This window comes from Bradysia coprophila (genome assembly GCF_014529535.1).
Source record: "Bradysia coprophila strain Holo2 chromosome IV unlocalized genomic scaffold, BU_Bcop_v1 contig_84, whole genome shotgun sequence".
NCBI lineage: Eukaryota > Metazoa > Arthropoda > Insecta > Diptera > Sciaridae > Bradysia > Bradysia coprophila.
This window is the reverse complement of record NW_023503376.1, coordinates 6382339-6395971: the sequence shown is the minus strand read 5'-3', so window position 1 is coordinate 6395971 and position 13633 is coordinate 6382339. Positions and strand designations below refer to the sequence as shown.

Below are 13633 nucleotides of genomic sequence, written 5' to 3'. Positions count from 1 at the left end.
TCATAAATTTATTTCTTTTGTAATAAGCAAAATATCACGACTCGCTGTCTAATTTTGCAAAAAATAAACGCAACTTGTGTGAATTACAACCCTCGCTTCGCTCGGGCTGCAAACTTCACACTCGTCTGAGTTGTTTAATGTTCGATTTGCTTTGGCCGCAAACTTCTCGCTCGTCCGAGCTGTCTAATATTACATTTGCTCTGATCGCAAACTTGCTCGTCCGAGCTGTCTAATGTGACAATAAGATACCGCGACTCGTGTGAATTACGACCCTCGCTTCGCTCGGGCTGCAAACTTCACACTCGTCTGAGTTGTTTAATGGTCGATTTGCTTTGGCCGCAAACTTCTCGCTCGTCCGAGCTGTCTAATATTACATTTGCTCTGATCGCAAACTTGCTCGTCCGAGCTGTCTAATGTGACAATAAGATACCGCGACTCGTGTGAATTACGACCCTCGCTTCGCTCGGGCTGCAAACTTCACACTCGTCTGAGTTGTTTAATGTTCGATTTGCTTTGGCCGCAAACTTCTCGCTCGTCCGAGTTGTCTAATATTACATTTGCTCTGATCGCAAACTTGCTCGTCCGAGCTGTCTAATGTGACAATAAGATACCGCGACTCGTGTGAATTACGACCCTCGCTTCGCTCGGGCCGCAAACATCACACTCGTCAGAGTTGTTTAATATTAGGTTTGCTCTGATCCCAAACTTGCTCGTCCGAGTTGTCTAATGTGACAATAAGATACCGCGACTCGTGTGAATTACGACCCTCGCTTCGATCGGGCCGCAAACATCACACTCGTCGGAGTTGTCTAATGTTAGATTTGCTTGACTTTTTTCATTTTGGGTGCCGCTTGTTAATTATCAAATATAAAATTTCACTTGTCAATTATCAAATACCAATTATCGAATATCATTTATAATGTTCATTTAATACATTGCATTTCTATTTTCTGGGATAACTTCCGAAGCGGTGATCCCATATAGCTCATCGTCGAACTTTACCTTACAAATGTCAAATGTATAATTTTAAGAACCTAAATTGTTCACTATTTTCTGCCAGTCAAGGGAATAACACATTAGATTATCAATTATCAACAGTGAAGGGAATTATCAATTATATCAATTATCAGTGATGTATTATCAATTATCAACAGAGTAAAATCCTGTTTTTCTGGAATAATTTCCAGGGCTTTATCCCGACATGGCTCATCTTCGAACTTAACCTCAGGAATTTCATTCCTCGTCGATTAAAAAAAAATCATCAAAATCGGTTATGAAAAATAGGTTACAAACAATTACGTTTTTGATAACATTTCATACATTGTGTGGTAACAAACATTTTAGGGTATTTTCTGGCGTAAGACCCTTGACTTTCAGTCAAGGGAATAAAATAACTAAAAATGAAAGAGTTAGGGTAGGGTGGTCATTGCAGTGAAAACATCTTCAGAATTTCCCGGAATTATTATTAGTGTGGGTCGTATTTTCATTTTGTTTTTATTTTAAAAGGCCTGGCCCCAGGCTGTACTTAAAATTGACCAAGGAATCCGAAACAACAACAAAAATTCAAAAATTAATTTTTTCTTGCCTCTAGGCTGATTTTGATTTTCGGGGTTGTAGCATGAAATTGCATATATTGTTGACTGATATCTCGGGCATTTGGGAACAGAAGGTATTACTACTAACTGTAGTTAATAGCTGAGGAGTCCAGCTATGAAATACCATAAGAACGTTGTTGACCTTCGCCTTCACTCGGGCAGAGTCAAGACTTTTTCATTCTAACAAAAAGTTACCAACTTTGGGCTTCGAAAACAGAGGTCCTATGAGTTTTTTCAACTCGGTTTCAACAAACTTATCTGCAATTGATTCTCTATGAGATTACCTGTTCAGACATACCTCACATACCTTAGTCACTGGTCACACGGCGTATTATGTCACGATTTGTCGATTGTATTTGCAAATAAAGTTGAAATTTTTTGTCGAAAAGTCTTAGTCGGGAACACTAACAGAGTTACTCTGCCCGAGTGAAGGCGAAGGTCAACAACGTTCTTATGGTATTTCATAGCTGGATTCCTCAGCTATTAACTACAGTTAGCAGTAATGCCTTCTGTTCCCAAATATGTGCAATTTCATGCTACTACCCCGCCTAGAGGCAAGGGAAAAATTAATTTTTGAATTTTTTTTTGCTGTTTCGGATTCCTTGGTCAATTCTAAGTATAGCCTGTGACCAGGCCTTTTATAATAAAAACAAAATGAAAATACGACCCACCCTAATTATTATGATGGCGTAGACTGTAGAGATGAAACAGACCTTGTGATCAAGTGTGTAAGTGAAAACATATTTTTATCCTCTCAGCGGCCTCATGACCGTGTAACTTAATTTCAATATTCAGAAGCATTTTCCTAATATTATTTTGAAGTGGCCCTTCCTCACTTACAGCATATTACTTATTATCCGCCATTTGACCATGTCCACTCAACCGTAGACTTTAATTTCAAAGTCAGTGTTGAATTTCACATCCTGATTCCTTTCTTTACAAAAAAAATCATTTATTTCGTACTGCCTTGCACTTGTTAAAAATCCCATTTTCGTATCAACTAACTGACCATACACACAGCGACGTACGCGAAGTTAGGCCAATCGCAATTATTTCGCTGGGGTCGTATCGCAAAAAAAAAACATGGCGGCTATCGGTAACTCCAACTGCATTTCAGTACGAAATTTCAACTGAACTGAAATTTCTCTACAATTTTGTATGCAAATTACAGCAAAGTTCAGTGTATTTTTGCGATAATTATAGTGACCAGCGTAACATTCTCATATAAAACCTTGGTTTACATAACATTCTTGTTGTGCTGAATTACTGTATTGGAAAGTCACTGGAAAGATACCTTGGCAAAATTGAAAAACTTTGATAAAGTTGATAAATGACCTAGATGATCTGATTTTATGAATGAAGTTAGGAGATGTCTTAACAGAAAAATTTGGCATTTGGTCCATTTAGTGTTGTTGTGGCAAATATTTTCGCGAATTTTCAGTGAGATACGAAAGTGGAATTTTTTAGGTGTGCCAAACAGTACTGCTTGAAATTTTGCAGAATTTTTATAAAATTCGTTTGAATTCAAAATTCAACATGTCCTTTTGGAAGGTATATTTTGATGGGGCGCTAATGATTTCAGTCCTTGCTGAAACTAAAATCATCGCACCCTTCAATTTCATATTCAGACGTAAGAATAGAATCTTCTAAAAAAAATTATCGGAGGGAACACACATACGACATACAAAAGAAAAGCTGCCACTGCCGTCAACATTAATTTTAAGACCAATGTTTCTTTGGAAAATTCATTTCTGTTTTACTTTTTCGATCCAATTCGATGTAAGCACGACAGACGCGTGTATTCTCAACAAAACTTAAATTCTCACGGTCACTTCTTCATAAAAACCATATGCATAGCTCTACATACACGAAGGAAAAATTAAAAAGGGGAATAACGCATGAATATTACGGATATGAATGATGCAAGTAAGTGTACTGGATAATTGATGTAAATGTGTGAGTGGTGTAATTTCTGTGTTGATTCTTTCTAATTTTTTTTTAAACCGGAAACAATGCATGCAACACTTCTCCCGAAAATACGGTTTCAGGAATGTGTATGTGCTCCATATCAATTGATAAAATTTTATTGGATTTTATATTGAGCACAATTGTTTGATATAAAGGACCCGGTAATTTTCTGTGTTCTCATTGTATTCAATGAACAGGTAAGGAAATGCAATTTCAATTTTGCTATTGTTTAATGAGCCAACCGGAAGAATTATCGGTTAATGGCATTGCAAATTAAATGTTGCTATACTCATATGATAGGGCTGATTGGGGTTTGCATTAAATCGTGCACCTAGGCCATTGTTCGACCTTTTGTTCGAATGATATTTTACATGCTACGTGCGTCGAATACCGTACTTTTCATGCTTCAAGCACTACTTTCGACGGTTTTAGCATGTAAAATCAGTTGCACTGGATACAGTTACAACTCGGGATAAAAATGGAAAGTCTAGTTTTCATGTATTTGTTGACCTCGGCTACGCCTCGGATCAACAAAATTTACACGAAAAATCAACTTTTCAACTTTTTATCCCTCGTTATGTAAAATACTATTTCGTTAGCAGAGAGGAAAAGAATGCAGCAAAAAATATCTGATAAAATAGCAGGTCATACAAAGTCGTGTTGTCATGTGGAGCGATTGTCCTCTACCTCCCTGAATTGATTTCCAAAAACATTTTTCCTATGCGTATTTTACCTCGTAAAACATTTTGTAATTACGAAGCCAAACAATCTCAACGTATACAACGTTGTTGGTACAGTGCGGTTGAACTATTTAATAAAAATCAACCATAACTCTAAAGCCAATGGAATTATAAAAATTCCTTACCATAATTTATAGAGAAGTGAGACATACGCGTGTAATTATTATGCAAACCGAATACACATATCAACATGTCACATACGAGTGCAAGACCGAGAAGTATTTTATATATTAAAAGCACAACATTCCCACGGTTTTTTTTTTTAACAAATAGGTATATGTACATTACGTATCACATATGGCCTTTCGCTACATTGATATTAAATGTTATGTAGGGCGACCTTTTTAACGGATATACTCGTATCAGCATCGCATACTTCTTTTGGATCAAAAATAATTTTTTTTTTGCACAACTAACATTTGAGTAAATTAAGTAAATTTTGGAAGATACAACGACCGGAATGTCCCTACAAGGTAAGAAGAACAATGCAAATAAACGAAGCTAATTTAACATTTATTGATCTCAAATGTGTTTAACTTATGAAGTGACTTTCTCAGGGTCTCAAAATAATATTTGACGAGAAGAATGCATACAATGCCCAACACAAATGCATACATCTGAATATTTTCATATTTATTTTATGTTTTAATGTTCACCCATATCAGACTACAACATCATTTTATTATATTATTCCAACATCCGAACATCCGAACCCCCTTTTTTATGCACCTTTTTTCACAAAAATTCCCATGGATAGCACTAAGCAAAGCATATATATCCACACATCACACATCACTATAATATACATGACATTATATTAACATCGCTATATACACACATGCCTCACATTCGTTCATATATATAATGCAACTATGGGAATTTTTTATTCCTGCCGGTGATGATTCTCATACATTCCCCTACAATGTGTAAATTCTCAGTCAGATGGTGAATGAATTGACGAATATTGTGTGTGTATAGCATAGCATAGAGCTATCTATAGTTTATGTTTGTGTTTCAATTTTACCTTTACGCATTTTATTGTTGTGAACCACTTCACATAAACAGTAGATACTCTACCGCAACAACATCAGTGCTACAATCAGCGGGGAAAGAGGGATGATAAAAGTGGTGATAAATGATGGAAGGGAGAATTAATAGTAACACGTGGTTTAGGTGAACGTTCGTTAAAATTTCGAAACAGTTGACTGTTTAGCTTTTACGAGTGATGTTTATATGCTCGAGGAAATAGTGCAGCATTGTATGTCAGTGACAATCAAAGTGAATATTTAAAGTGAGGACTTAAAGTGAATGTTTAAAGGAACTACCAACATTTAAAGGATACAGTTTTTGGATTATTTTATCGAGAATGATAACACCGTTGGATCACGATAACACAATGGATGGAAGGAATAACAATTTTTTGAGTTCGTCCAATCATGGAAATGACGAACAAAATAATTCCGGATTAACGAAGGCTGAATTGAGAAAGGTAGGTCGGATCAGATTTCGAGGATTAAACAATTAAAATTGACTAAAACAGTAACTGAACTCGAAAGTTATCTTTAAAGAAATTCAGACCAGAAATACACTTTGAAATGTTCACATCAACTTGGTGCTCTCTCACTCCACCCATTATACAATTACGCAATTTCTGTTTATGATTAAGCAAATCCGCTTTTGAATAACGACGCCATAAAGACTATGTGCTTCCCTAACTCTCAACATTCTGCGAGTTATGGTTGTTCTAACTCATTTTTTTATCGACTTAAACTGTGTTCTGTTTTCTGGTATGCTAATAAATCATTCTATTCGCCATCTCACCTACTGGCCCAGTGGTTTTGGTGGTTTGGTTTGGTGGTTTTGATAGCGATATTTCTCATCATTCTTGCAGGGTTGTTATCTGTGAACCAAAAAGAAAAGAAAAAGAACTTGTAAGAAGAGCCTTTAGCTTGACAGGTTTGTTTTGGCCAGTTGTTTGCAACTGAATAAATGGTAGATTTAACCACTAAATTACTGGAAAAAATATTTTCAAAGTTACATGGAGAGAAACAAAATGTTTTCTCTGTTGGGAACTGTAAATGATTGAAAACAAAATTTGTTTAACAAATGAAAATCTAGATTCTTTATTTTAGTATTTTCATGCTTGATGCGTGCCTAACCTCTTCAGAAAAGCAAAAGTCTAGATTTTCATTTGTTAAACAAATTTTGTGTGCAATTATTTACAAGCCAAATCAACTCTTAAAACAGAAATGTCGAATTTCACCTTTCTCTACCTGTACAATCGGAGAAAAGTGAAATAGTTATTTGTGAACCGAGGGAAGAAAAGTTGAAAATTTCATTTTGAGGGGGCTGTCACCAAGTCACCCGAGAAAATGAAACTTCCTACTTTTCTCCAGACGTCAACAAAACGTTTTTCACAACAAAATCTCCCGAAGTTTCAGTTAAGGTAAGAAAATGACTATTTCCTCACCTGCGTTGTGAAAATACAATTATGGAAATTTTCTTACCAATGGACGAGATCCTTCGGTACTTGATTTTTCGTTGCGTTGCGTTCTTTCGGCTATATTCAGAAAGTACGTACTCAAAAGCGGCGAAATTCTCCGTCTACTGCGTACGCTATTGCGTACGCTTCTACCGCGTATGAACGCTTTTGTTGGATCCCTGACCCTTGAGAGCGTGTGTAATTTGTGAATTGTTCTTAAGTTGTAAATTGCCCTTTAGAAACTGATTTTTTTAGTCAATTGTTGGACTACGTTGAACGTATCTATCGTACCTACTACTTCATTTCACTTCATCACAATCTATCACTAGAGCACTGCGCCGTTTAGCCGATGGACAGTTGGCGGCTAAAACGTAGCCGACACCCTTCGGCGGCCGGCTAGTATGATATTTATGGCGGCTAGCCGGCTCAGCCGGCTGAATAACAAAATGAAAATACAGTAGAAGAAAAGTGAATACCGTTAGGTTTACTGATTTGGAACTAGTTTTGGATTTCAAATGATTCCACACAAAATTTGTTCAACCAATAAAGGACTAATATTTCACATTCGGAATTTTTGGTAGGCACGCGATCGCCAGCTGAAATGAAATTAATCTAGGTCCTCTTTTGTTAAACACATTTTGTGTGGAATCATTTGGAATCCACAATGAGTCCCAAATCAAAATACCTGACGATATTCACTTTTGTTCTTCTGTATTGCTACAATCGAATCAAATCTCATAGAAGTACGCAAGTCAGAAGTCAGTTACAGAGATATTTGTTTCATATGGATTAGGCGAAACCGCTTCCATTCAAAAAAGGAGTCAAACATTCAACAAAGGCTTTAGCTGTTTAAGCTGATCTCACTCGTACTACATTCATGACTTTATTGTACTGCCCTCTACCAGTCGACAGGTGCGTACACAATTTTGTAAGCCAACGAAAAAAATTGCTGCAAAATTCTCCCAAACTGTGCTAAAACCAAAACTTTCGCAAGCCATCTTCCGCCGCCGATTTTTAACACGGCTGAGGCGGCTGAGAAGGGTATCGGCGGCGGTTCCGGCTGTTGTGCTTTTTCGGCGGCGGCCTCGGCGTGGCTGAACGGCACAGTGCTCTATCTATCACTTCAATATTTTTATCATAAGTTTCGCTATATAAGGGAACACTGGCCAGAGCTCTTCAGTTATTCTTCTCATTGTTGTCGATAGCAGATGACTAGCTGTTTCTATTAGGATCGTTTTTGTTTTGCTAGCCTAGGAAGGCTGTAGTTGATTCTATCTTCGAAAGTAGAACCTCTTCTTCTCGTTTTAATAGTAGAAAACGTTCAACAGGCAAGATATATTGTTTTGATTCCTATCCACTTATCCGATTTAAAGTTTTTACCAAGCTCTTATTGCATGTGTATGTAACCAAGTCGATAACAACGGACCCATTCTATCGATTTAAAGTTTTTTTTTTTGTTAAATGTTCAACTCTAACACTACTAATGCATTTTTCTTATCGCATTCTCGATCCGTTGATGAATATTTTTTTTTCGTTTTATTTTCAGAGCAATAAGCCGATAATGGAAAAGAAACGTCGAGCAAGGATTAATCACTGCTTAAACGAATTGAAAACGCTGATTTTAGATGCAATGAAAAAAGACGTAAGTATTTTTCGAATATATTTGCTCGGAATGAGAACTCGAAAAGGCGAGAAGCCAGGTCGACACGAAAAACAAACAAACCAGTTCCCGTAAACAGTTGCCTTTTATCGTGAAATAATTTACATTATTAGCTTAATAACGAGCTCAATATTGTACATAACAATGAGAACGGTGGTTTTTGATTTCTTTCGTCCTCCAGCCTGCGTTTTTTTTCTTATTAAATTCTTTCTTCACTTCTTTTTCGGTATCTGCACTACTTAGAAAAACCATAAAATAAAGATACAAAAATGGTTATATCTCTCTCATATCAACGAATTAATTTAAAATTCGGATTTCGTGGGAATATTTTTTTGGTTATATTCCTACACCCAACAGGTTCGGCATCATTCATCAATTTTCATTCATCTTTTATGGGTATATTTTGTATACAATAACAATGCCCATAATGAATATGTGTGTGCTGAATTGCTATTGTACATAACCGAAGAGGCTGCATATCTGTTCCGTGTATTCACATGTATATGATGTTCCGCATCTAAATGTGTATATCGTCATATACTTCGTTAGGTATAAAGATGTGTTTTGATATCGTATTTCACGTCCTCTATTTTTGTTCTCAAGAGGATTTTATCCTTTTTTTCTTGAGAGAGAAAAAAACTTGTAGGTAACAATTCAGCGAAAGAATGAATTTATTTACTTTCCCACGATGAATGACCACGCTTAATAGGATCAGTGGCATTCATTAAGTGTGTGTGTTGTGTGTATATAGAAAATCAATTGATTTATCTTATTTCTATCAAAAGGCTGAAAAGTCTACTGTTTCCTTGTTTGCATATTTTGTCTTGTGGGAAAAATATACATTCTCAGCGTAGAGGGGTTCCATTGTGATCGATTTTTATGATTTTGTTTCTTTTGTCAAAAATTTTAATTTCAAAAAAATGTTGTGATGAGTTCACATACCTTCAGATTAGAGACTCTTTTCTTGTTTCTGTTTTTTTTTCTGATCAAAGGGTATCGGTAAAAAATGTATTCGAAAAGAAACGTTTACTTATGAGAGCTGACTGTACTCACCAAAGTCAAATCTAATTTTCCTTTCACTTTTAGCCCGCTCGTCACACAAAACTGGAAAAGGCCGACATTCTGGAAATGACAGTGAAACACCTTCAAACCGTTCAACGCAACCAAATCGCCATTGCCGTACAAAACGATCCAACAGTGATACACAAATTTAAAGCCGGCTTTTCGGACTGTACAGATGAAGTGAGTCGCTACATAAACCGTATGGAAGGAGTTGATGCTGGCGTCAAAAATCGTTTACTCAATCACCTCAACAGCTGCGTTGGTGTGCAAACACAGATCACACCGTACACTCATTTAACCGGTGGAAATAGTTACCGACCATCGGCGAACATTTTGGGCAGTTCTAGTGGTGCCATTTCTTCCATTCTACCACAAGACCCGAATAATAATGGGCGCATACAAGTCGGAGGAATGCAACTTATACCGTCACGACTACCAACGGGAGAGTTAGCATTGGTCATGCCGAATAGCAGTAATCTTCCCTACTTTCCATCATCGAACTTTTCACCACAAAATCCAATCGACCTAAATGTGACAGCGCCCCGCATCAGCGCGTTCAACAGTGTAACGAAATCACACACAAAACGATTATCGAACAGTCCGCCGCTGAGTCCGACATCATCCATAACGAGTTGTGATGAGTCGATGAACACAACCGAATACCAAACAGTTACACCACCTCTACAGTCCAGTTCAAATTTTGCCAACATATTTCCAACGCCTCCCAGTGGGGGTTCGATTGAATTGTCATTGAAGCCGGTAATCACCTTACAACAACCCCATGTAACATCGACCAGTGAACTGGTTAAGATTAAGCCACTGTCTGTCATCACAAATACAAATTCGAATCGAACGTTGGACATTCATTATGTGAACAAGAAGCGACCATATCCAATGGATCTAAATGACGACATCAAGCCGAATCCGGTGAAATTGTTCAAAGCTGAAGAGTCTGACCGTAAACAAGTTGATGGGAATGATAAACAAGACATGGGTAGTGGTGACATGTGGAGGCCGTGGTGATTTCACTTTTTTTGTATATTTGGTGAGGCGGATTTTTGTTTTTATTTTGAGTGGGAGAGAGGAAATATTGGGTTAAAAAATGAATTTTTTGGTTTGATCTTTCGGGTGAGCTTTTATTTTTTACGACAAATTTAAATCAAAATCAACTCTACATTCATAAGTCACCTCAGTTTTAAGTTTTTTTTTTTTTAATTTTAAGTTTCTTTTTTTTGTTAATTTTTTGTGTTTGATTTTCCATTTTTATTTCTTTGAAGCAATTTTATTTTTTAGATATGTATCGAAGTGTCTCTATATTGACTGTGATTTAAAGCTTTTTTAAGAATAAGATGATTATGAAATAATGAAAAACTTTGTGGTTTTATATTTTGTTACCACTTCAACTAACAGATCGACAGCCAGGTTGTTTCCCTGTTTGTAGTATGAAAATGATGAGATGTGGTCAGAGATGGGAAATTACCGGTAATTTATTTATTGTCGGTAATATTACGTAATATTACGGTAATATTACGTAACATTGGGTAATATTACCGAAATCTTAAATTACCAATATTACCGATGTTTCGGTAATATTACGTAATTTACCAATACAAAATTGTAACAATTCGATATTTTACTATCAGACTCATGCGAAAGTTGAATATTATTCAGCAATATGTCCTTTGCGAAAATTATCCTTTATACGGTGGACTATTTTCTGTTAATTTTTCGTGAATTTTACGTGAAACTCAACTTTCGCATGTGTCACACGGTAAACCAGTACCTTCGATACTGCTACATAATTGACTGCTTATGAAACAACTTTGTGATACTCGGAAACTCACTCGTGTGTTTTTGAGCAACTTGTTTGATTGACTCTACATTTGTCAAAAAGACAGTAACCGGAGCTTGTTGCTGGAAAACACCTTAAACACATAAACACATAAAAGAATTACTTTCTCAGCATGGAATGTAAACTACTATTACATGCGTCACTTTGAGCTTTCCTCAGTATAGTATAGTTTTACTGAACAAGACAATAGGTAAAAATGAATGAATTACATTAGCAGCATGGAGACTACTATTACATGCTTCACTTTGAGCTTTGTTGAGTAAAGTATAGTTTGACTGAACAAGAATGTGGAATCTCACGTCTTGCGTAAATGTTTGTTTCGACTATTCAGATAACCAAACTCGTATTCGGCTAGTTGAAGAAGGGGTACACGAGTCGAAAGACTTGGAAGCACTTGTGTTACGTTGAGTCGAAAGACTTGGAAGCACTTGTGTTACGTTATCACGCTAGATTGTATGTCGCTACCACAATATTCAACGATGGCAGTGCCGGAAACTCGGTCTTTTAGGATACGAAATTTGAAATGAAATTTCATTTGCTAACAAATTTCAGTTTTCGATCTAAGCCCGTGTTCTTATGAAGTGACAGAAGACCGAGTTGCCGACGGCGTCATTCAATGACAACTCTGAGAGAAATCGTAAAAATCCACGCTCTTTTAATTATCAATTTCAAATGTGTATACTACTCGACTGTTTTTGAACAAGTTGTTTAACTAGGCTGAACTAGGCCTAACTAAAACAAAATTATACGATAAAATACACTTGAATTTGCTAAAAACGAGTAATTTTTGTTGAAAATGATTAAAATTTACAATATGTTAACTGATTTTTGGTAATATTACGTAACCTTCGTTTGTAAAAGTAATAAGAAACCTAAAAAATTGAATTAATGAGATTTCCTGCTGTAAAACACTTTACCGAGTTCCATTATTTCATAAAAAAATCGTTATTTCTCGAGAGGAAATCAGTTCCGGCTCCCTTACTCGAGTCTTTATATGTCTTGTTTGGTATCAATCGAAAGGTATGGATGTCAGCTTTATGAAACAATTGAAAAAAAAAATAGCTCGGACCTATTAGCTAAAAAAAAACGGGATAACCAACATAACCATCGAAAATTCCTTAAAGTTCGTCGAAAACGGGATTCCAATCATATATCATAGGTTCGAATATGGTGTGTAAGGTACCGTTGTAAAGGTTTGAGTCTCTACTTCTTATAATTGTGCTTATAAAACCAAAAAAATACATTAACAAGCTTTCCTAGTAGAAAACATTTCACAAAGGGCCATTTTTGACTCATTTTTTTTAAGATAAATCAACTTTTCTCGAGAAGGCCCCGGCAAAACATTTTAATTTTAGGAGAAAAATAATCGTTAGGATCACCCCAATCATTTTTAACAAGAAAACCCCATGTTTACGAACTTTTCGAAAAAAAGTTGTTCCACCGCACCGTGAATTTAGTTAGTTAGCAAACGTATAGTTGATTTGCACACGACAATTATCATGTTAGTTACGGTTCATGTGGTTTTGCTTGAAAATTATACAAGCAGTAGATAAATAGTTATTTACGTATCTGTTACGGTGATACGGTGGTTGTATCTGTTACAAAATAGCTTTTTTTAAAGATATGATGCCGCACCTGACGTGTCGGCTTAAAAAATCAAAAATTTGACTTATCACGTACTTATCACACCTTTTAAAACATTTTTAAAATTTCATTCTTCATGTAACACCAATCAATACCTATATTCTGTCGCCATATTTAGTTTCTATAATCTGACCAGCAGTCTAGAACCACCTTCGTTAGGGCAGTACATACTATAACCATAATGACACTGGTTTCGAACCACTGCCCTAGTCCCTAGTCCTTATGAGCAGCTAATATTTGATGTGGACTCTCTGTCTTTAAGAACTACAACCTACAAGCAAATTTGGTGGTGAAAGTCAGAATTTGTAACCTTAGAAGCTCGTCTCAAAAAAAAAAAAATGAGCGTTGAGAGAACAGCAGATTTTTTTTCGATTTTCTAATAGATTTTTGCAAAAGCAATTGTGATAAATTTGACAGCTGGGTCTCAGACTCTGAGATCTTTAGTGGAATTTAAAAAAAAATTAGAGAAGATCTGCAATATTTAACATTAGTGTTAATCTATTTCATACGACATGACATAGTACACCGATACCTTGTACAAACGCCAATACATAATTTATTAGCGCACAAAAGTTACCGAAAGTTTTTCCACTTGTTCTTTCTTTCAATACTTTGATCGAATATTTTGTA

At 36.0% G+C, this 13633-nt stretch overlaps 1 protein-coding gene across 1 annotated transcript; it reads left to right on the top strand.

Moving 5' to 3' along the window:
• Positions 1-5366: 5366 nt before the first annotated feature.
• On the top strand, positions 5367-10855 carry LOC119072972 (protein deadpan). Its single transcript, XM_037178288.1, has 3 exons — positions 5367-5792; positions 8332-8427; positions 9532-10855. Exons 1-3 carry the CDS (start codon positions 5670-5672, stop codon positions 10528-10530), a joined length of 1218 nt encoding a protein of 405 aa, XP_037034183.1. The 5' UTR covers positions 5367-5669; the 3' UTR covers positions 10531-10855.
• The last annotated feature ends 2778 nt before the right edge of the window (positions 10856-13633 follow it).